The 23,970-nt window shown below is 41.4% G+C and overlaps 1 protein-coding gene across 1 annotated transcript; it reads right to left on the reverse strand.

Annotated features, from left to right (window-relative positions):
- Positions 1-23,970, reverse strand: LOC110488182 (delta-type opioid receptor-like). The gene is made up of 5 exons (XM_021560282.2): positions 23,453-23,970; positions 5,453-5,685; positions 5,164-5,286; positions 4,590-4,884; positions 1-4,462 (listed from the first exon to the last, which is right to left on the reverse strand). Exons 1-5 carry the CDS (start codon positions 23,650-23,652, stop codon positions 4,222-4,224), a joined length of 1,092 nt encoding a protein of 363 aa, XP_021415957.2. The 5' UTR covers positions 23,653-23,970; the 3' UTR covers positions 1-4,221.

Here is a 23,970-nt window from a genome sequence, read left to right on the forward strand (position 1 = left end):
CTACCGTGTTCATTTTATTGATTTTTGTTGTTGTTTTAATCAACAATCCGAGAAGCTTCTTGTAAAACATCTTGGCTTGCTGTTAATTCATCAATGCATTTTACAATAGATACTCATCTAGCTAGCGTAAGTTATAAACTATAAACTATAAGGATCACTGCATGAGCACTGTAAAGTTAATCATGATGGGTTCAAGTGTGACTAGCACAAATACCTTACAGTCTCTGGCAATACATTGAATATAAGCAAACATACAGCGTTTTGTATACATTTTACAGAAATGTTCCAGTATTCAATTGTTTTAAAGGAGTTACTTATAAATGCATATTAATTCATAAAAATGACAAAATTCCCTAACTGCAATATCCAAAGCAGGGCAGAAGAACAGTGCTAGAAAAAACAGAGGTAAAGCTATATTTGGATTAAATAGTGAATCTGTAGGCTAAAAAAATACTGTTGATATCCTGCTGATAGTCTACAGCTAGTTTGTTGAACATCTGCACATTGACTATTTATATAAAGCTTTACCAAAATACACTGGGTGTACAAAACATTAAGGACACCTGCACTTTCCATGACATATTGTAGACTGACCAGGTGACACCAGTTGATAGCTATGATCCCTTATTGATATCACTTGTTAAATCCAATTCAATCAATGTCAATGAATGGAGGAGACAGGTTAAAGAATGATTTTCAAGCCTTCAGACAATTAAGACACGCATGGTGTATGTGTGCCATTAGGATGTTGAATGTGCAAGACAAAATATTTAAGTGCCTTTGAATGGGGAATGGTAGTAAGTGCCAGGCACACTGGTTTGTGTCAAGAACTGCAATGCTGCTGGGTTTTCCATCCTCAACAGTTTCCTGTGTGTATCAATAACGGTCCACTACCCAAAAGAACATCAAGCCAACTTGACACAACTGTGGGAAGCATTGGAGTCAACACAGGCCAGCACGGGCCTTGGGGTCAACAAGGGGAGGGGGGGGAAGGGGTGCAACTCAATATTAGGAAGGTGTCCTTAATGTTTTGTACTCTCAGTGTATAAGTATAAAAACCATGAATGATAGATTGTTAAATAATGAAATTAGATTTTCAACACAAAGTGTGACTCACATGACGAGAGAAAGGAAAGTTACAATTGTATTGCAGTATTGTAGCTATTGACAGCGGTTCCCAGAAATACTATGTGGGAGTTAGCCTTGATCAATATAAAATCCATCGTTCTATAACAGACACTCAGAGGCAAAAAGGTTATAGTAGGCTATTAGCAACTGTTGCTCTAGTAAAAATGGGTGGCTAAGTGGTCATTTTCTATTTTGTGACATTTGCACGCATTTGTCAGTTTGATGTACTGTACTGTACCTTTTACCATTATATCTCTACCCTGTCGATTTGAGCTTGTTTGCAAAGCTAATGCATGTAATCAATACCACATCTGTCATACATAATAATGCGTAGGCTGTTCCACATTTTAATAGACTATCTCTCTTTGTAGAAGCCATGTAAATACGTAGTTTTAGATCCACATAATAATATAAAGTGTGTCTGTCAGGAATACTGACAAAAGCAAAGAGAACATAAACCAGAAACGGATTCGGCTGTAAATAATTCAGCAGTCTGTGTTATTAGACCTGAAGCATTTTCACTCACTGCCAGGACATATACTGAAGATACGGGATGAAAATAATTTCATTCTATAAATGGGACTTAATCTGTTTCTCTCTTATTTTCTTTTTTAAATGTAAGACTAGCCTCAGCAGTTATGCAGTACAGTAGCTAATAAAGCATACAGCTATTTGATCAAATATCACTGTGAAAATGGAGCGATAGTCATCATCAAAACAGCATACAGAATCACATACACAAACGGAAGCCAGTTAGTTTCACCTGTCACTGAAAAGGTTAGCCAACTACGTAAATAATATGTCAGAGTTCTGAGAATATCTATATCTACAAAGTCACGTTAAGTGATTTTAGTTTGGAACTGATTTTGGTTTCCTTACCTTCAGCAAACTACAATGTTGTGGTACATGCACATTCATCTTATTAGAAATATGCCAAAATGTTAACATCTAACCATTAATAGTTAGACTATGTCATCTAAACTGACATTGACATAAACAGTCATTAATTATATTCTCTTCTCATCTGTAGTCTGTGCTAGCTAGAATCATTATGCAAAACGATTCACAAACCTCTCGTCCACATTTTTGGGCTTGTCATAGTGGTTCCTGACATAGCATCATGCCCAAGGTCAGTAAAAAATATAGCTACTTCTGAAATGGTACCCTATTCCCTACATAGTGCACTACTTGGTCAAATGCAGTGCACTATATAGGGAATAGGGTGTCATGTGGGTTGCAATCTATGGAACGATTTACAGGCTTGATCTTTCATCAGCATTGATGTTTTGCAAGGTTACCGGGAGAATTTATACCCTATAATAAAGTCATAAATTATAGCCTACAGCCTATGAAATATGAAGGGTCATTTTAATCTTAATCACTATAATTAGTTGATGCCCTCAAGGTAAAATTGAGCGCTGTCATCATCTTTCTCATGAATCTTATCATGACTTAATGCCATAGTTAAGTCTCTCTAATCTGCCATCGATTTATTTTGACAGATGACACAATGTTTTTCTCCAATTACACAGTAAAACAGATTGTAAAAGTCCTTTCCAAATCTCACTTGGTTCAGCTATGTACATACTCAGTTGTCTTGGTTTCACAAGCCGCCATACTCTTCAGGTTTGTCAGTTTTAAAGTTGTTTTGCTGTTGTTGTTTCATTTTTACATTCATCAGAGTAGTAATGCATTCACGCAGAGTGTAGATCTAGATTAGGCTGTTCTGCTCCTCCACCCTCAGTGTTCTATGATTGTTTAGTTATTCCTTTCAGTGGTCCCTTCTACCTCTCTGCTCCGATCTATGAGTCTATTAGGTTTGTAGCCGAGAGCCGAGGTGTCTGTGAGGAAATTCTATGGTACAGCAGTGGAGCACACGCAGGCACAAAGCTCTGTGGTAGATTTCCATTGTTTGCAGATTCATGTAGCTATCAGCCCCATTTTCCCATTTTGTTTCAGTGTCTCGTGCCCCAGTGCTTTGCACTAAAGTATGTTTTCATCCATCATCCAACCTGTCACAATGGATCTGTAGTTTCTTCTTCCTCTGTGGTGCAATGTATTTGTTTTGCCTTTTGTAGATGGAAAGTGGAAAATAACTATTTTTCTCTCCATTTTACAGTACCTTAGTCAAGTGTGATGGAATATGCGTCAGCAATCTTTGACAATTCACCATCGATGTTAGTTTACAGGTGCTTGCTTCCCAGAGAATAGAAAGAAGGTCTGATAAACAATGGTTGGACATCCATGCTTCTCCACTTTCTCAGTTTGTCAAAGCACATGGCTACTGTAGCCTGGAGAAGCATTGACATCCCACTCACAGTGTACTGTACCCATGCTACAGCCTGTCTTGTCTATTCACACTACTTCAAGATGGATGATGCAGTCTCTGGTACATGAGATAAAAAAATAGACCACTGCTTAGCATTTGGGATCTTTGCGAAGTCCGTCAGCTGTAACAACTGTCATTGTCACTGAACAGTGTTGGGCGTTTTCTCCAACCCCTCCTGGGTCAAACGTCCCCATTTCACATGTCTACATATCTACTCATTCAGTGGTGTCCCTTACCCCGTTGTCTTATTTTCAAAATAACCCCAGTCCCATATTTGTGCAGCTTGTCATCAGTCACAAACAGGGATGACTTGTTGACAAAACCATGTCGTATACTTTGGACCACTGTCCTTGACAACATCCTGTGTATTCACTCTACAGCCAGACATCCATTTGTCACGAACCAGAAATTCACTACTCAAAAAGGCCTGGCACCTTCACATATTGTCTCTAGATAGAACCTTCACAGAGATGTGTGTAGAGTTTTATTGAAAACGATTTATGATGAAAAATTGAATCTCTCTACTTCTGAGCTACAATAAAGAAAGTTCCTAAATCTCACTGGTAGGAATGTCGATGATGAGGTCTAAAAAAAAAAGGTATAGTGTGTTTTGGAACCTCCTTTACTGACACCCCTGTGTGAGTCTGACTAAATCATTGTTTGTCCTGTCAGAATTCCGTTGTGGAGATCTGGGTGATCTCAGACTGCAGGTCTTGCTGGACCCTCCTGGATCGAGAACCACGAGGGATCTGGTCCATGCCTAGTCATACGGGCTTCTTTTCCGTCCCAGCTTCAGTCGGAGCGCAGACGGACACGGGTTCCCGGTTGGCGTTCCGACCCCTGTTGAGGGAGTTGCGTTCCACGCGTGTCCGGCAGGGCAGGCAGAAGTCCCGGAAGCACCTCTTGAAGTTCTCGTCCAGGAAAGCGTAGAGAACAGGGTTGAGACTACTGTTCATGTAGCCCAGTGCAATGCAGAGGTGCCAGCTGGCTTTCACGTAGGGGTTCCTGTTAATAATGAATCATAATAAGTTATGCATCATTTTATTTGATGCCCTTTTCCAACATACCCAAAGTAATTTGTCCAAAAAAAAATTGACAAGAAAATAGAAGTACACAAAACATAACGACTAACCCAAAGTCGATCTCCACCAGAGTCTTGATGATGATGAAGATGTGGATGGGCGTCCAGCAGACAATGAAGGCCGCGACAATCACGAGGACCATGCGGGTGATGCGGCGCATGTTGCGGTCCTTCTCCTTAGAGCCGGAGAGCAGGCGGACGCTGCGCAAACGCAGTATCATCAGACCATAGCAGATGGTGATGACCATGACAGGGATGATGAAGGCAAAGATGAAAACGCAGATCTTAGTGACTGTATCCCAGTACCAGTCAGGGTCGGGGAACTTCAGTGTACACATAGTCTGACCTAGGAGTAGAGAGGGGTGGAGGAGAGAAGAGGGGGGGGATGGGTGGAGGAGAGAAGGAGAGGAGTCAGACACGTTTAAAGAGAGCGGGGGTGAGACAGAGACTGTAGGACAGAGACTGAGGAGACTGAGGAGACTGTAGGAAGTTTATGTTATAGAGATAATTGATATTTGACCAAAGATGTAATAAACTGTACTATAAATTTGCAGGAATAGTGACTTATTATATTATTTAATGGGATAATATACAAGAAAGCCGTTGAAAGAAGTTACTTTCTCACCACTGTCTGTTGTTTTGGTCACCGCCATGACCATGATGGGCACTCCGATGGCAGAGGACAGAACCCAGATCAGAACGTTGATGATCTTACCCTTGGCGGGCGTCCTGAACTCCAGGGCTCTCACTGGGTGACACACAGAAGATTACGTTTCAGTTGCAACTTATATTACAGTGAGTGTTATTGGCTCTAGGCACCCTTTCATTTCTATTTGCGAGAGGATACACTCTGGTTAAAAGTAGTGCACCATAACGTGTATAGGGTGCCATGTGGAATGCTTCTCTCCCTTTACCTGGGTGGCACACAGCAATGTAGCGGTCCACAGACATCATGGTCAGGGTAAAGATGCTTGTGAACATGTTGTAGTAGTCGATGGCGATGACCACCTTACAGAGGACCTCTCCGAAGGCCCAGGTCCCCATCAGGTACATGGCGCTCTGGAAGGGCAGTGTGCTGGTGGCTAGGGCATCCGCTAGAGCCAGGTTAAAGATGTAGATGTTGGTGGATGTCTTCATCTTGGTGTATCTGTGGACGGAGACATTTGTTAAATAGATGTTGCTATCAAACCGTATGTTGTATTCTGTGATGATTTTGACATGAATTCATTTAATTTCAATTCACCTACAAAATTGACTTTTGAATTTATCTCAACCTTGGTGAAAGATAATTAAGTTACAATTATTTTGCGGTCAGTAATGACAGCGGTTGGTGCGGATGGTAGAATTTTCTGTTACACACTTTGGGTTGAGAAAGCTACAGTTGAAGTCAGAAGTTTACATACACTTAGCTTAGAGTCATTAAAACCAATTTTTCAACCACTCCACAAATTTCTTGTTAACAAACTATAGTTTTGGCAAGTCGGTTAGGACATCTACTTTGTGGATGACACAAGTCATTTTTCCAACAATTGTTTACAGACAGATTATTTCACTTACAATTCACTGTATCACAATTCCAGTGGGTCAGAGGTTTATATACACTAAGTTGACTGTGCCTTTAAACAGCTTGGAAAATTCCAGAAAATTATGTCATGGCTTTAGAAGCTTCTGATAGGCTAATTGACATAATTTGAGTCAATTGGAGGTGTACCTGTGCATGTATTTCAAGGCCAACCTTTCAAGGCCTACCGAAACTCAGTGCCTCTTTGCTTGACATCATGGGAAAATCAAAAGAAATCAGCCAAGACCTCCGAAAATAATTGTAGACGTCCACAAGTCTGGTTCATCCTTGGGAGCAATTTCCAAAAGCCTGAAGGTACCACGTTAATCTGTACAAACAATCGCACGCAAATATAAACACCGTGGGACCACGCAGCCGTCAAACCACTCAGGAGGTGTTCTGTCTCCTAGAGATGAACGTACTTTGGTGCAAAAAGTGCAAATCAATCCCATATCTACAGCAAAGGACCTTGTGAAGATGCTGGAGAAAACCGGTACAAGTATCTATATCCACATTAAAACGAGTCCTATATCGACATAACCTGAAAGGCCGCTCAGCAAGAAAAGAGCCACTGCTCCAAAACTGCAACAAAAAAGCCAGACTACGGTTTGCAACTGCACATGGGGACAAAGATCGTACTTTTTGGAGAAATGTCCTCTGGTCTGATTAAACAAAAATAGAACTGTTTGGCCATAATGACCATTGTTATGTTTGGAGGAAAAAGGGAAGCACCGTGAAGCACAGGGTGGCAGCATCATGTTGTGAGGGTGCTTTGCTGCAGGAGGGACTGGTGCACTTCACAAAATAGATGGCATCATGAGGAGCAAAAATTATGTGGATATATTGAAGCAACAAGACATCAATCAGGAAGTTAAAGCTTGGTCGCAAATGGGTCTTCCAAATGGACAATGACCCCAAGCATACTTCCAAAGTTGTGGCAAAATGGCTTAAGGACAACAAAGTCAAGGTATTGGAGTGGCCATCACAAAGCCCTGACCTCAATCCTGTAGAAATGTTGTGGGTAAAACTAAAAAAAAGCTTGTGCGAGAAAGGAGGCCTTACAAACCTGACTCAGTTACACAAGCTCTGTGAGGAGGAATGGGCCAAAATTCACCCAACTTATTGTGGGAAGCTTGTGGAAGGCTACCCAAATGTTTGACTCAAGTTAAACAATTTAAAGGCAATGCTACCAAATACTAAATAAGTGTATGTAAACTTCTGACCCACTGGGAATGTGATGAAATAAATAAAAGCTGAAATAAATCATTTTCTACTATTATTCTGACATTTCACATTCTTAAAATAAAGTGGTAATCCTACCTGACCTAAGACAGGGAATTTTTATTAGGATTAAATGTCAGGAATTGTGAAACTGAGTTTAAATGTATTTGGCTAAGGTGTACTGTATGTACATTTCCGACTTCTGTATATTCTGTAGAGTTTTGTCCCTGTGTTTTCACTCACGTCCAAAATGCTCAAACTACTTGCCTCTTGCTGTATATGTTGAGCAGAGAAACATTTGGAACATGTCATTCCAATTCTCTTTGAACAAGTGATTTTCTCTGTGAACAAGTGATTAAAGATAATTATACAACGGGTGGGTCTAATCCTGTATGCTAATTGGTTAAAAGCGCATTCCAACCGGTGTCTATTCCACAAGTTCCAACCGGCTAAATATATGATGTTAAAATGCCTATTTAGTCTGTTCCATCTGACTGTGCAATCCACTGTCTCATCAGCCCAGCCAGGCAAGTTATAAACTTCCTCTCCACTATAAAACCATCACGACATTAATCTCACATTTCTTTTAGACTAACATTTAGTTTTCAATAATGGAGATTTGTATAAAATTTGCTGTCTTTCTCTCCGACATTTGCAACATTGTTTCAATTTTCAAATTCGATCTCCAACTGTCCCATAGTAACTTGTTAGGGTCAGGAGATGGGACAAGAGAGAGAGAAAGAGAAAGGCAGTGTTTCAGTTCGCACCATTTTTATGGATATATACAAAGAAATGTCAATTGAAAAAAAGTAAAGCGTAACGAAGTGCAGGTAGTTGGCTGTCTTTCCAGCTTCAGTTTGAAGTTATTGTGTTAGTTGTGTTATTGGCTAGCTTCTCTGACCAACAGTGTCCTAACAACAGAGAACATTTTCTATGCCAGGCAAAATCGTGCCTCATAAGCTCATTGTTATGGATGTATCCAAATAAATGTCACAAGAAAACAGCTTAAGCAAATGCAGCTACTGTTGTTTTTCTGTATGCATGTGCTTGAAGTGACTGTAAGTTAGCCGTAGTTGGCTAGCTAGCAAGCAAGGGATAAGAACATTGCCAGCCAGTATGGCGATGGAACATTTAGAATGAACGACTTGGTCGCGTCCATAGAAACAGAACAAAAAGACTGAACGCCTGGGTCGTGTCTCTGGCGACCAAACCAATAGAACGAACGACCAGCCGGCTTGGGTAGCAACCCTATGTTTGTTTCAGGACTATATCTTGTGGAAGGTTGAAATGGTATGAATAAATTAATCCAAATAACATTTCATGAAATTATGTCATCATTATTTGAATATGTTGGTAACCCGTTGTGTAAAAGTGATAATGCCTTCAAAGCCGGTGTTTGGGGCCTAACAACACCCATACCGATATCCCCCAAACACCAGCTTCTCGGGCATGATCACTTAATCGATCTCTTGAACATGCGTGGAACAGCAAAACACGTTATTCTAATTCTCTTCATACGCGGTTCTATTTCTTTCTGAATGAGTGATTAAAGATAATTTATATACTTCAGGCTTGTTAGTGTCTGATCAAGCACTTTGAGGACCGCTTAGGATTATTTGCTGCATTAAGATATGTTATATTCCTCTAAAAAACTCCTGCAAAGAAGACTTTTTTTGTAATTAGACCCAAGACCCACTGGGCAGAGACATCAGTTCAACGTCCAGTTTTTTTAATTTAAATTTGGTTGAGTTGTCAAATAACATGAAAAAAAAAATACATTACATTGATGTCTTTTTGCAAATCCAATTAGTTTTCCACAATTGTTTAACTAGGCAAGTTAGTTAAGAACAAATTCTTATATACAATGACAGCCTAGGAGCAATGGGTTAACTGCTTTGTACAGAGCAGAAGAACACATTTTTACCTTGGCAGCTCAGGGATTCAATCCAGCAAACCTTTTGGTTACTAGTCCAACACTCTAACCACTAGGCTATCTTTCACCCCTAGGTGACCTGCTGACCCAAAACATTGACATCATTCAACATCATCACGTAGATTTTGGGGATTTAAATGATGTGGCAACAATGTTGATTCAACCAGTTTTTGTCTAGTGGGGAGCATTTTGGCTGAGTCACTAGAGTAGTTAGAGATATTGGCCTAATGGGGTCAGAATCTCTCTGAAGGCACAATATAAATGTGTTCATAGAGATATATTATATTTTAACCTACTTTGCCTTCAAAACAGTATTATATTAGTCATAGCCCATTGGTCTGTATGTAAAATGCTCTAAGAGTTACAGAATATGCTGTGTTGAAATTGGTGTGCCTAAGTGAGAACGGTACTTGTCAATAGATTTTTGCACTGTGGCTCTGTGGATACATTAAGTTAATATTTTGTACAGTCCATTTAGTTAATGGTACAGATGTGTGTGTTCACCATAAAAGCTATTGATGTTCAAAAGTCAAAAGGACAACAAAATCAAACCAAACAACACTCAGAATGAAGTAAACAACATTTACTGGAAAATGGAAATCAGCTTTGGGCGTTGGTCAGTCTTTGACAGGGACTGTAAGCTCCTAATCCTAACTCCCTGTTGGGTCGTTCCATGTCATTTCAGCAAGCCGTTACACCCACTATCTCAGATTTATTAAGAAATCATTTTTGTAGTTAGAAAAATATAAAATTAGCATTCCTGCTAAATCCTTTTGCTGAAATATAATTTGATCTCTGAGAAATTAAGCTGCTTGATTGCACCCAAATTCATATAATATTCAATATGTCCTGGTAGTCTATCTGGCCACGTGGCCTTGATACTGTTGAATGTTTAAAGGTCTTGCTCATATCGACTACGGAGAGCGTGATCACACAGTCTTCCGGAACAGCTAGTGCTCTCATGCATGCTTCAGTGTTGCTTGCCTCGAAGTGAGCATAAAAGGCATGTAGCTCGTCTGGTAGACTTGTGTCACTGGGCAGCTAGCTGCATTTCCCTTTGTTGTCCGTAATAGTTTACAAGCCCTGCCTCATCAGACGAGTGTCAGAGCCGGTGTAGTCGGATTCAATCTTAGTCCTGTATTGACGCTTTGCTTGTTCGTCTGAGGGCATAGCGGGATTTCTTATAAGTGTCCGGATTAGTGTCCCGCCACTTGAAAGCGGAAGCCCTTTCCTTTAGCTTGGTGCGGACATTGCCTGTTATCCATGGCTTCTGGTTTGGATATGTACGTACAGTCACTATGAGGACGACGTTGTCGATGCACTTTTTGATGAAGCTGGTGACTGAGTAAGAAATTAGGACTGTTGCAGGAATGCTTATCTTGTCTGTTTCTAACAACAGAAATGATTTCAGAACAATCTGACATGGTGGGTGTCAAAATCGTCCTTCTTGTACTTTTTGAGGTGGAATAACCCTGATCCCTGTCGCTCAGTAATAAATACATTATAGCCTATTGATTTCCCATTCCCTTTCTCCCTCTTTAAGATATGGTCGATAACATGTACTAATTTACATCTCTTAGTGCATAAACACTACCAGCCAAATCATTCTGGAGACTGGGGCTATAATCTAGGTCTGTGGAGTGTATGTGTATGCATGTCTGTGTCTGTGCTTGTGTGCGTGCATGTGTGTGCTATAATGTAATATAATATATATATGCCATTTAGCAGACACTTTTTAGCGACTTAAAGTCATGCGTGCATACATTTTACTTATGGGTAGTCTGGGAATGCTCTACAAAATGAGCTACAAAGGATCACCCATATGCAAAATGTCTCTTTGCTGTAAGTCAGCAAAGAGGCCTTGAGCCAGGACTGATGACTGTGATGACCATTCCATGTTTAGGCATCCCATCTGCTTATGAGACTGATGGTGGGTTAGGGGTGAGAGGGGACAGGACTGTCGAGTATGTGGACTGAGAGCTGCTGGTGATTTGCTGATTTCTCTTCTGCTTCAACGGCTCCCACAGGAGGGTTAGACCCTCCCGACTGAAATAGTCCATGAAAGCCACCTTCTTAATTGTTCATCTGACAGATGTGTTGTGATCCCTGTCAGGTCAAGTCAACTGGCCGACATTTAACAGACTTTACAACAAAGGTGCGTGTGTGTGCATGTGTGTGCGTGTACGTGTGTGTGTGTGTGTGTGTGTGAAGAGTCGTGACAGTCATTGTAATATGGGCCAACTCAGGGACAACGGCTTTAAATTAAAACAAGGTCAGGTCAGTGGATCTAAATATTGTCTATTCAATGTATTTCTGTTTTAATTGCACCTGTCTCTATTCAAACAAAAGTTATAATTGTTGGTTATCTCCCTCTCTCGCCATCTCTGTCTGTATTGGGTCTTGGTGTCAGTCAGTAAGATCTCATTGATCTACTGGCTCTGCCTCTCCAGGGTATCAGTCACTCTCTACACCATAAACGCAGCCCTGGCAATTAAACAATCCCACTGTTAAAAGTAGAGACAGGCTAGGTGGAGGGATTGATGAACGCAAAACAAATCTGTCAAGAATCATTCCAACGAACAGCATCCTGTACCTGACTTATACAATATGCTTTCCCAGCTTTTTAGCTCCATTCCTATGCTGTAAAGTTATACATTGGATTTTATTGTCACATTTAATAATATCAGTACCGTATACAGATGTAGGATCTTAATTTGATCACCCTGTTACAGGATAACTTTCATACAATGCAGGACAATTAAAATGTGTTGTTTATTTGAGGTGTAAAAAGGCTTCTGAAGTTTGTAATGTCCACTTAGAAATTTCATACTTGATTTTCCATTGCGCAAAACGTATAAACCCCTACATAAATGTCCGTAAATTATTATTCACACAATCATTCACATTTCCTGTTGCTGCAGGATTATTTTCCTGGCTCAAACTGGCTCAAATTAAGATCCTACATCTATAATGCATCCCATCTGTGGTCAGTAGCACTGTGGTTTCTAAATGGGCCTCTGTTGTACAAACACATCACTTGTCCATTGCTGTGAACCTGCTCATAGTGTATCACAACTATATCTCAATGGGGCAAGGAAGATATGTTTTAGGAAATATTGCTTGAGTCATGTACTGGGGTGCCAGAGACAGAGTAAATCTATTGTCTGAAGTTTCCGGTGCTCAGATGAGTCAGACTACAGCAGGTTACAGACTCTTTTACTGCTAGGGAAGATTGTTCTTGATGGGAGATGTCTTTCTCTGTCTGTTAGAACCCTTTGATTCAGCATAACTTCATCTATGAATCCGTCTGTGCTCCCTAGCGCCACTGTCAGCAGGAGAGAATAGATAGATATTACATGTTATATTTTTCGTATTTATAAGATGACGGTGAATCACAGGCAGTCATTATATCCATTGGATGGGTTTGCTCTCTGCGTATGTAGAATCATTATCGCTAGCCCTGATCTGAGCTGGCGTGGTCAGGGCACACCCACCCTCACCTCTCCTCCACCACCAAGACCCATGCTGGGACCATGTCCCTTCTGGTCTTTCCTGTCCTAACCATGGCCCACTCCCCTCTGCCTTGAACCAATGTTACAGGAGCCAGGGCTTACACATGATAGACACACACACAGAGACACACACACACACACACACACACACACACACACACACACACACACACACACACACACACACACACACACACGGAGATGGAGATGCAACGAAAGACGCATCGAGTGGGTGGCCTCTGGGCTCTGTTTGTGTGGATGGATGTTGATGAAGTGGCTAGAGAAGGGGAGAGGAGGCGGGTGGGCGGTGGGGGAAGAGACATGATGTCACATGTGCACGATGTTACACATACAGGAGCTGAGAACACACAAGTGGCCAGATACTGGCAAGATGTTAAGGATACGGCGTTCTGTACAGCACTGTACGGTACAGTCGTTTCAAGGAACTGGCTAAGATAGGCGGTCCCTCCCTGCTATCTTTAAAGGGGTTGTAGCTGACAACCTGAAGCATCTTCTCAACAGGTTACAGCACCAAGGCAGGTTTCACCACAACATGCTATGTTCCATTTCCCTTTGAGGATGACACCTGTGCATGCATTAATCATAGAAGAGGAGGGAGAAGATGAGCTTTTGATATTTTCCCACGGTGCCCACTCTGTTCATGCCATCCGTTTAACTGGTTCTGGACCTGTAGTAGTTAGCTAATGCCACAGGTTCATAGGGGTGGTCCATTCTCCTTGTTTGGAAGCCTGAAAAGCTTGAAAACAGTGGGATATTTTCTTCCAATGTCGTGTTAAATCATGCTGTTCAAAATGAGAACCATGATCTGTAACTGTGATAGTATCATAGATGTCAGTCTAGTTGGAGATTGTAGGTGTGGAGCTGTCATTGCTGTCCTGCCCTGTCATCTCGTGTCCCTAGAGCAGTGGTTCACCACCATCTCCATTCGGTGGACCACCAAATCACGTCAAAACCTCTTGAGGACCATTATTTGTGGAGTCACTAAATGTTTTGACATTAAATATCTTGCCGGACAAATTTTGAGTCCGTTTTATCCATGAATGTAACAGTTAAAAGGCCTATTATTATTATTATGAACAATTTGTATTTTTTAAAGAAATTAACATTTCTTATAATATAATTAATACCCCCAACTGTTTTTATTTTTGAAGGAAAATAAATTGCACCAAAAAAAGTACCACGGACCACAGGTTGAAAACTACTGCCTTAGAGGTTAATCAACATATGGAGGAGGCAGAACCTTGTTAGAATCACTGCTGCAGGCTAGAGGGTCGTGTCTGTATGTGTATTTGTGTGTGCGTTTGTTAAATTCACAGCAGCAGGGAACAGAGGGTCATTTTAAAAACGTCAGTCAGTGGCCTTGGTTCCAGGACAAACCGGATGGAAATTGAATACTTCCTTCTCCTGCCTGACGCTGGTGAATATTGATTATTGTCTTATTGATCACAGCTTCATCAGACCACAGGCAACATTTGTATATTGGGTACGTACACCCAGAGCCATTGATCATAGTCTGTCACCACAAGTTAATCACTCGGTCCAGTATTAACCATGTTCACTGGGCTCCAGTCCGATATGTGTCCATTTCAGCCAAAGGCAGCACACCATGAAAAGATGAACTATATATGCAAAAGTATGTCAACACGCTTTCTAATTAGTGGATTCGGCTATTTCATCCACACCCGTTGCTGACAGGTGTATAACAATTGAGCACATGGCCATGCAATCACCATAGACAAACATTGGCAGTATAATGGCCTTAATGAAGAACTCAGTGACATTCAACAAGTCAGTTCATTACATTTATGCCCTACTAGAGCTTCCCTGGTCTGCTGTTATTGTGAACTAGATATGTCTAGGAGCAACAACGGCTCAGCCACGAAGTGGTAGGCCACACCAGTTCACATAACGGGACCACCGGATGCTGAAGCGCGTAGCGTATAAAAATTGCCTGTCCTCGGTTCCAACGCTCACTACTGAATTCCAAACTGCCTCTGGAACCAACATCAGCACAAAAACTGTTCATCGGGAGCCTAAGATCACCATATGCAATGCCAAGCGTCGGCTGGAGTGGTGTAAAGCTTGCCACCATTGGACTCTGGAGCAGTGGAAACGCGTTCTCCGGATTGATGAATCATGCTTGGAGGAGGAATAATGGTCAGGGGCTGTTTTTCATGGTTCGGGCTAGGCCTCTTAGTTACAGTAAAGGAAAATCTTAACGCTACAACATACAATGACATTATAGACGATTATGTGCTTCAAACCTTGTGGCAACTGTTTAGGGAAAGCCCTTTCCTGTTTCAGCATAACAATGCCACCGTGTATAAAGTGAAGTCCATACAGATATGGATTGTAGAGATCGGTGTGGAAGAACTAGACTGGCCGGCACAGAGCCCTGACCTCAACCCCATCGAACACATTTGGGATTAATTAGAACGCCGACTGCGAGCCAGGCCTAATCGGCCAACATCAGTACCTGACCTCACTAATGCTCTTGTTGCTGAATGGAAGCAAGTCCCTGCAGCAATGTTCCAACATCTAGTGGGAAGCCTTCCCAGAAGAGTGGAGGCTGTTATAGCAGCAAAAGGGGAACCAACTCCATATTAATGCCCATGATTTTGGAATGAGTTGTTCGACAAGCAGGTGTCCACATACTTTTGGCCATGTAGTGTGTCTTGCTGCTGTAACGGAGGTGGTTTGGTAAACCATGCTTGCTTGATAGCTAACCTTGCCTCAGACCTGAAAAGTTGTGTTTGCTCTATGAGTTATTACCTAGGCTTTAGCTCAGAGGGCTGACACAGTAATGTGGCGCATGGGAGACACAGACTCAAACATCAGTTTGTCACACTGCTTGGAGACAGTCAAAAGAGTACTCACTCTTTTATGAGGGTCCTTCATTCAGTAAGTTTACTGTGAATTGGAGACATTAGCATTTGGGCAGGCAGTGCTCAAACTTTTGGGCTTGGTGGGCCAGAATAACATCTGAGTGGTGCCCAACTAGACATGATGTATTTAGAAATAGGACAGGTAAACAATAGCTTTTTAGGGTCACACTCCACACCAAACTCACACTTATTAAGAACACATTCTAATTACCAGTAATGATGTATACATTTTTTAACAGTTGTGGCACAGAAACAGCAACCAAGTTTCTATGTTCATAAGGCTAATAACTTGAATATGTTTAAAATGACTTGAATATGTGAAAGATGTAAAAATTTGTATTTGCAGCTCTGATCTGTCATCATTTCTACCCCACTGTTTCCTCCATACTCCGCGGAAGTGCCCTCGACCGCTCTTCTTTTCCCACCACTTCCCTGACCAAACACACACTACTCCTTCCAGAGCTCTCTCTCACACACACACGCACATGCACGCACACACACACTTCACACACACACACACTGCTGAGTAAGAGAGTAGACATGCAGCGAGACACGGGAGCTGGTGTTGACTCACACCCGTCCTAAAAAACACCCAACTAAAGCTTCCACTCCACTGGGTACAATATTTCAGGCAGGAATTGCTGCTCTTTGTTTGTTTGGGTAAACCCTGATGTATTTCCCCAAAGAAAGGATTTCGACCTAATCAGAGTTATAAGATGTCAGCTTATGGTGTATACTAGAGTTCATCTTATTCAAGCTCATTAGATGATTCTCCCCTGTTTGGGAGTTTTCCTCCTAAGACAGCTCTGCTTATGCCCTGCGTATGAATAAACCAAGTACACCACCTAGTACATCAGCTACACCACTCAAATAAGTAATTTTATCAACTGCACACCCTCATTCATAACATTAGCCATTTAAATGTAGGTCATAGCACAGTACATTGGGTACAATCATCTCTACACTATTACTGATTCTGTGTGTGTGTGTGTGTGTGTGTGTGTGTGTGTGTGTGTGTGTGTGTGTGTGTGTGTGTGTGTGTGTGTGTGTGTGTGTGTGTGTGTGTGTGTGTGTGTGTGTGTGTGTGTGTATGTGTGTGGCTGGCTGGCTGGCTGGCTGTCTAGCAGAGCGAATGCTTCTGACCTGGGCTATGTTACAGAGGGATGAACTACAATATTGGTGGTGTCAGCCCCAGCTCTCCCCTCAGTCCCCTCAGTCAGTAATCACAGAAGAGTCTTCTTTGGCTCGTATTATAACTAATGCTATTATGGATACTAAAACATAGCCTTCATATCTACCCAGGCAGCTCTCCCTCTGAAGCAGCCGACACCTGGGTTCAAATAGTATTCATTTTCTTTCAAATACATTGAGTGTTTGATTTAGCCTGCCTGGAATGCCAGATGGATCCAGTCAACAGCTCTCTAGAACAGAGGGAGGGGAGATACTGTAGATGGCTCCTAAATAGCTTAATTACTCACTGTGCTGTGTTTTCAAAATGAATATCCAATGCCGATCACGATTCACAGTGAATGAACAATAGCGACTGACTGTGGATGCTAAAAACACTCATTTTACTCCACTAGTCAATGTTTTCTTTCCTGCTTCTTTCCTGTGTAAGGCTGATTACTCCATGCCTAGCACACAGTTTCAGAGAATCAGAGAGCATCGAACCCAACTCAACCTCACCACTTTCTCCGCACTTCATATCTCCCTGTCTCTTCCAATAAATGTGTTTAATTCAGTCCTTGAGCTGTTCTTGTCTATTGATGTTCTGTATTATGTCATGTTTTATGTTTTGTGTGGACCCCAGGAAGAGGATCTGCTGCTTCAGCAACAGCTAATGGGAATCCTAATAAAATAATAAAATACTAAATCCGGCTGATTCTCTCCGCTCTCTCTCCCTGTCTCTCTCTGTTTCTCTCCCTCTCACACACCCACTCTCCCTGTCTCTCTCTGTTTCACTCCCTCTCACACATCCACTCTCTCTGTCTGTCTCTGTTTCTGTCACTGCCTCTCTCTCTCTCTCTCTCTCTCTCTCTCTCTCTGTCTGTCTGTCTGTCTCTCTCTCTCTCTCTCTTTCTTCCTCTCTCTCTCTCTCTCTCTTTCTCCCTCTCTCTCTCTCTCTCTCTCTTTCTCTCTCTCTCTCTCTCTCTCTGTCTTTTTTTTTCACTGTCTCTCCTTAAATTTTGGGGTGGTAGTCATGGTAATGGCAGGTCATGTGCAAAGAAAACCCCACTTTAGAGCAAAGAATCTGATCTGTGCGTCCAGACAGAGGTCGCATATGGAGGATTCGGTTTGCATCAGAATTCAGATCCACATATGGAGGTCGTATAAATCTGGAGTCAAAAGATCAGATTCCATGTTTCTTTTTGCTGTTTACACTGAAGGGAACACATACAGTGCCTTGCGAAAGTATTCGGCCCCCTTGAACTTTGCAACCTTTTGCCACATTTCAGGCTTCAAACATAAGAATCAACAACAAGTGGGACACAATCATGAAGTGGAACGACATTTATTGGATATTTCAAACTTTTTTAACAAATCAAAAACTGAAAAATTGGGCATGCAAAATTCAGCCCCCTTAAGTTAATACTTTGTATCGCCACCTTTTGCTGCAATTACAGCTGTAAGTCGCTTGGGGTATGTCTCTATCAGTTTTGCACATCGAGAGACTGACATTTTTTCCCATTCCTCCTTGCAAAACAGCTCGAGCTCAGTGAGGTTGGATGGAGAGCATTTGTGAACAGCAGTTTTCAGTTCTTTCCACAGATTCTCGATTGGATTCAGGTCTGGACTTTGACTTGGCCATTCTAACACCTGGATATGTTTATTTTTGAACCATTCCATTGTAGATTTTGCTTTATGTTTTGGATCATTGTCTTGTTGGAAGACCAATCTCCGTCCCAGGCTCAGGTCTTTTGCAGACTCCATCAGGTTTTCTTCCAGAATGGTCCTGTATTTGACTCCATCCATCTTCCCATCAATTTGAACCATCTTCCCTGTCCCTGCTGAAGAAAAGCAGGCCCAAACCATGATGCTGCCACCACCATGTTTGACAGTGGGGATGGTGTGTTCAGCTGTGTTGCTTTTACGCCAAACATAACGTTTTGCATTGTTGCCAAAAAGTTCAATTTTGGTTTCATCTGACCAGAGCACCTTTTTCCACATGTTTGGTGTGTCTCCCAGGTGGCTTGTGGCAAACTTTAAACGACACTTTTTATGGATATCTTTAAGAAATGGCTTTCTTCTTGCCACTCTTCCATAAAGGCCAGATTTGTGCAATATACGACTGATTGTTGTCCTATGGACAGAGTCTCCCACCTCAGCTGTAGATCTCTGCAGTTTATCCAGAGTGATCATGGGCCTCTTGGCTGCATCTCTGATCAGTCTTCTCCTTGTATGAGCTGAAAGTTTAGAGGGACGGCCAGGTCTTGGTAGCCCAATTTTTCAGTTTTTGATTTGTTAAAAAAGTTTGAAATATCCAATAAATGTCGTTCCACTTCATGATTGTGTCCCACTTGTTGTTGATTCTTCACAAAAAAATACAGTTTTATATTTTTATGTTTGAAGCCTGAAATGTGGCAAAAGGTCGCAAAGTTCAAGGGGGCCGAATATTTTCGCAAGGCACTGTATCATACTGTATCAGCAGGTTAGGAGAGCATTTTAGCTAACCTAACCTTAACCCTTTTCGTAACCATAATCTAACTCTCCTAACCTGTTACGTTCATTCTCCTAACCTGCTGCGTAAATTCTCCTAACCTGCTACGAAAAGTAACTTCCGTCCGTAGCTGTATAGGCCTACCATCTAGTAAAACCCCTTTAAAGCACCTCCACAGGGAGAAACCAGAGTCCTATATTTTGAGAGTTGGGCCAAAGCGGTTTCTGTCTGAATGTTCTGAGAGAGCCACTTTCTCCTCCACAGCTGTTGCTAAGTGATAATTGACACTTCCGTATTGTGCTGTTTATTTCTGATAGTTTTCAAAACCTATGAAGATGTCAAGTGAAAGCAGATATGTAGTTTGTTCAGACCATAACACAGTACCGACTTGGATACACATTATCCCGAATGCTAATAAAAAAAATGTCTGTTAAATTCACTGCTCTGTTTTGCTTGTTGACAGCGAGTAATTTCATAGGGAATTGTCGGAGACGCTCTCATATTGTACATCACCAACATTTTGAGAATAAAGGAGCTAACATGGCATCCGTTCTAATACCTGGACGAACTCTCTTAAATATATGGCTCTCGGAAAACCAACTAATGTCCATTGTCATGACAACCCCTTTCATTATCTGACAGGAAACAGCAGTAGAGGCCACTATACGTATCTTTTCCCTGAAAACCAGAGAGGAGAGTTCATACTGATAGTAGCCTCCTGGCTCTTACTGTCAATAGTTACAGCCTTATTCTAAATGTGATTAAGTAAATGAAATTCCTTGGCAATCTACACACAATACTCCATAATGACAAAGAGAAAAATATATATTTTTTACATTATTTTTTTTACATAAATATACAGACCCTTTGCTATGAGATTCGAAATTGAGCTCAGGTGCATCCTGTTTCCATTGATCATCCTTGAGATGTTTCAACAACTTGATTGGAGTCCACCTATGGTAAATTCAATTGATTGGACATGATTTGGAAAGGCACACACCTGTCTATATATGTCAGAGCAAAAACCAAGCCATGAGGTTGAAGGAATTGTACATAGAGCTCTGAGACAGGATTGTGTCGAGGCACAGATCTGGGGAAGGGTACCATATTTTTTTCAGCATTGAATGTCTCCAAGAACACAGTGGCCTCCATCATTCTTAAATGGGAGAAGTTTGGAACCACCAAGACTCTTCCTAGAGCTGGCCGCTTGGCTAAACTGAGCAATCGGGGGATAAAGGCCTTGCTCAGGAAGGTGACCAAGAACCCAATGGTCACTCTGACAGCACTCCAGAGTTCCTCTGTGGAGATGGGAGAACCTTCTAGAAGGACAACCATCTCTGCAGCACTTCAACAAGCAGGCCTTTATGGTAGAGTGGCCAGGTGGAAGCCACTCCTCAGTAAAAGGCACATGACAGCCCACTTGGACTTTGCCAAAAGGCACCTAAAGACTCTGACCATGAGAAACAAGATTCGCTGGTCTGATGAAACCAAGATTGAACTCTTTGGCCTGAATGCCAAGCGTTACGTCTGGAGGAAACCTGGCACCATCTCTACGGTGAAGTATGGTGGTGGCAGCATCATTCTGTGAGAAGGTTTTTCAGCGGAAGGGACTGGGAGACTAGTCAAGATCGAGGCAAAGATGAACGGAATGCCCTTGAGTGGCTCAGCCAGAACCCGGACTTGAACACGATCAAACATCTCTGAAGTACCAGAAAATAGCTGTGCAGCAACTATTTCAAGAAAGTATGCTTCAAGAAATGATTGAGTAAATCGTCTGAATACTTATGTAAATGTAATATTTCAGTTTATTTTGAATAAATCAGCAAAAATGTCTAAACCTGTTTTTGCTTTGTCATTATGGGGTAGTGTGTGTAGATTGGTGACAGGGAAAAAAACAACTTAATACATTTTAGAATAAGGCTGTAATGTAACAAAATGTGGAAAAAGTCAAGGGGTCTGAATTCTTTCCGAAGGCACTGTATATAACAGGATTGGGGACAAGTATGAATAGAGACACGAATTGCTCTTTAATTATGTTCAATTCATGAATTTGAATTGTATTTCAATTGGACATACCTCACAGGAAACAGAATTTGAATGAAAGGAAGTGGAATTTATTTAAAATAAATGTAATTAAATTCAAATGACTTATTGTCACGGCCGTCCTCCTCTTCATCTGAAGAGGAGAGGCGAGATGGATCTGAGGACCAATACGCAGCGTGGTAAGTGTCCATGGTGAATCTTTAATAAAGAAAGACTGAACACTATGCAAAAGAGTAACGAAAACAACAAACCAAATACGACCGTGAAGCTACAAAATGAGACCTGTGCAGACACAAGCCACTAACATAGACAATCACCCACAAACAAACAGTGCAACCCAGGCTACCTAAGTATGATTCTCAATCAGAGACAACTAATGACACCTGCCTCTGATTGAGAACCATACTAGGCCGAAAACATAGAAATGCCCCAAAACATAGAAAAACAAACATAGACTGCCCACCCAACTCACGCCCTGACCATACTAAATAAATACAAAACAACAGAAATAGAGGTCAGAACGTGACACTTATTTATTCTACACATCCCCATAATTTTGGTTACAATAGCATAAGGTTGAAACATTTAATTTTCTAAACTCATTCTCTTGAAACAATTGTAAATTATTATCGTGGTCTGGAAATATTCTAAAACAATGTTGTGGGTTGTCTATAATAATCCATAATTCCCTTAATGTTCAAAATATCAGAAATAAAAAAATCCCAGAATGCATTAGATCAAACACTTCCTTATGGAGACATGCCAAAGTGAAAAACTGCTTCACATCTGAGTTATAATCAAATTAAGATTTGAAATGGTGTGTATATTATTTGCATTAATAAGTGGCATTGATAAAAATATTTGTGAAATGAATGAGACTCATGTTTCACTTCTAAATTGAATTGGTTTCAATTGGTTTTAATTCAATTCTCCTTCCTTCAATTAAATTCACATTCTGCTTCCTGTGGGGTGAGGCCAATTTAAATTTAATTCTAATTCAATTCAGAAATTCCAACCCTAAAGCTATTATTAGATTCAGAGCAACTAGACTGGACATTGTTTTATAATGTCTGACTGCAGTGGGCAATAAAGCTATTAGTGGATTCAGAGCTATTAGACTGGATACGGTTATAAAATGTCTGACAGCAGTGGGCAGTAACAGAAGTAAGTGCACTAGACTGGACATCCAGTTTACTAGACTGGATACTCACTGTCTTATAATGCCAGACAGTGTAGTACTGTCAAGGGTTCAGTTTAGTACACTGCTAGGGTTCAGTTTAGTACACATTGTGTGGGTTCAGTCCTCCAAGTTTGGCCATGGCCTGCCATGTCTATGAACATGTCAGAGGGGGGTTGTTAGAGCATTTTTGTGATGTGGGCAAAATTATTATCCTTCAAAATACACTCAGCATGGTAATGTTATCATAAACAATAAACCCATCACTGACATCAGTACTATTTAAATTAAGGGAGGGGGCAGATTGGGAATAGCCAATAATTGAATCCTGTTGATCCTAATTAGTGTCTGTAAAATGGGAGCATTTGATAATAAAACTTTTTTTAAAGATAGCCCAATTTGAGTACTCTTTTGAGTGCTGTGTAGTAGGCACACAAACACCACACACTCTCCACCAGACTCTCTCTTTCCTTTGGTCCTCACGCGCGAGTAAACACTGATTTATTGTTTCGCCAGCAAAAATGTTTCCTTGTTGAACAAAAGCAACAACAACAAAAAAGTATTATAGAGTGTAGCATCTTCAAATCACAGAAAATCATTCATTTTATCATTGATTTGCGCCCTGTGCTTGCTTTTGACAAATACACGGTTTGCTTAACTAACACGAAGAGAGGCACACATGAGATATTGGTCTATAAAAAAACGCGATTTCTATACGAAATACACGATTCCCCTATAGCCTAAAACCTTCTTTTTTTCAGTCACGCATATCCCCACAAATATATGCATTCACATGCTTTCTTACAGACAATAATAAGGCATATAATCTCAAAAGCAAGTTCCCACCAATGATAGTAGGCTAAATATAATATGCCACGGGTGGTTCCAGTAGAAAAGCCTTACCTCACCACCCCGTACATCACAAGGACATTCCCGAGCAATCCCACCACGCAGATAACCGAGTAGAGCGCGGTGATGGAGATGGCTACTATAATATTGGAGGCGCTCTGAACCGGGGGCTGCTGGGTGAAGTTTGGCACGTTTGGCACGAACCCCATCTTGTCGTCCGGGTAGGTGACATTGAACGGAATCACCGAGTACATGTCGAAATCAGCCGGTTCAGCACCATGGCTCTAGGACTGTCGCGCGCCTGTGACTGTTACTGTTCTCTGGTCTGTGGTGCTGAAAACTTATCCAAGCACTACTGGTCGGCTGGTCGGACACGGCTCGCGCTTTTGTTTCGCCTGCTCGGCGTTTTATTGGCTGGAAGGTGTGTACTGATCCTCACGCGCCAAAGGGCAAGGTGCACAGTTTACAGTTGGTCTGTCTCACCAAGGGGTCGAACATGAAAAACAGAACGATGACAGACTTCCCAACCCCAAAAATAAGAATAGAAAAGCAAAAATGATTTCACTTCTGTT

This window comes from Oncorhynchus mykiss, chromosome 32, assembly GCF_013265735.2.
Source record: "Oncorhynchus mykiss isolate Arlee chromosome 32, USDA_OmykA_1.1, whole genome shotgun sequence".
Lineage (NCBI taxonomy): Eukaryota > Metazoa > Chordata > Actinopteri > Salmoniformes > Salmonidae > Oncorhynchus > Oncorhynchus mykiss.

Bases quoted from the DNA above. Each gene is read 5' to 3' on its own strand.
- LOC110488182 (XM_021560282.2), bottom strand. From the start codon at position 23,652: ATGTACTCGGTGATTCCGTTCAATGTCACCTACCCGGACGACAAGATG. The intron at 5,686-23,452 runs GTAAGGCTTTTC...CTCCGTCCACAG, and splicing joins GTGATGTACGGGGTGGTGAG to ATACACCAAGATGAAGACAT. The intron at 4,463-4,589 runs GTTAGTCGTTAT...CATTATTAACAG, and splicing joins CTGGTGGAGATCGACTTTGG to GAACCCCTACGTGAAAGCCA.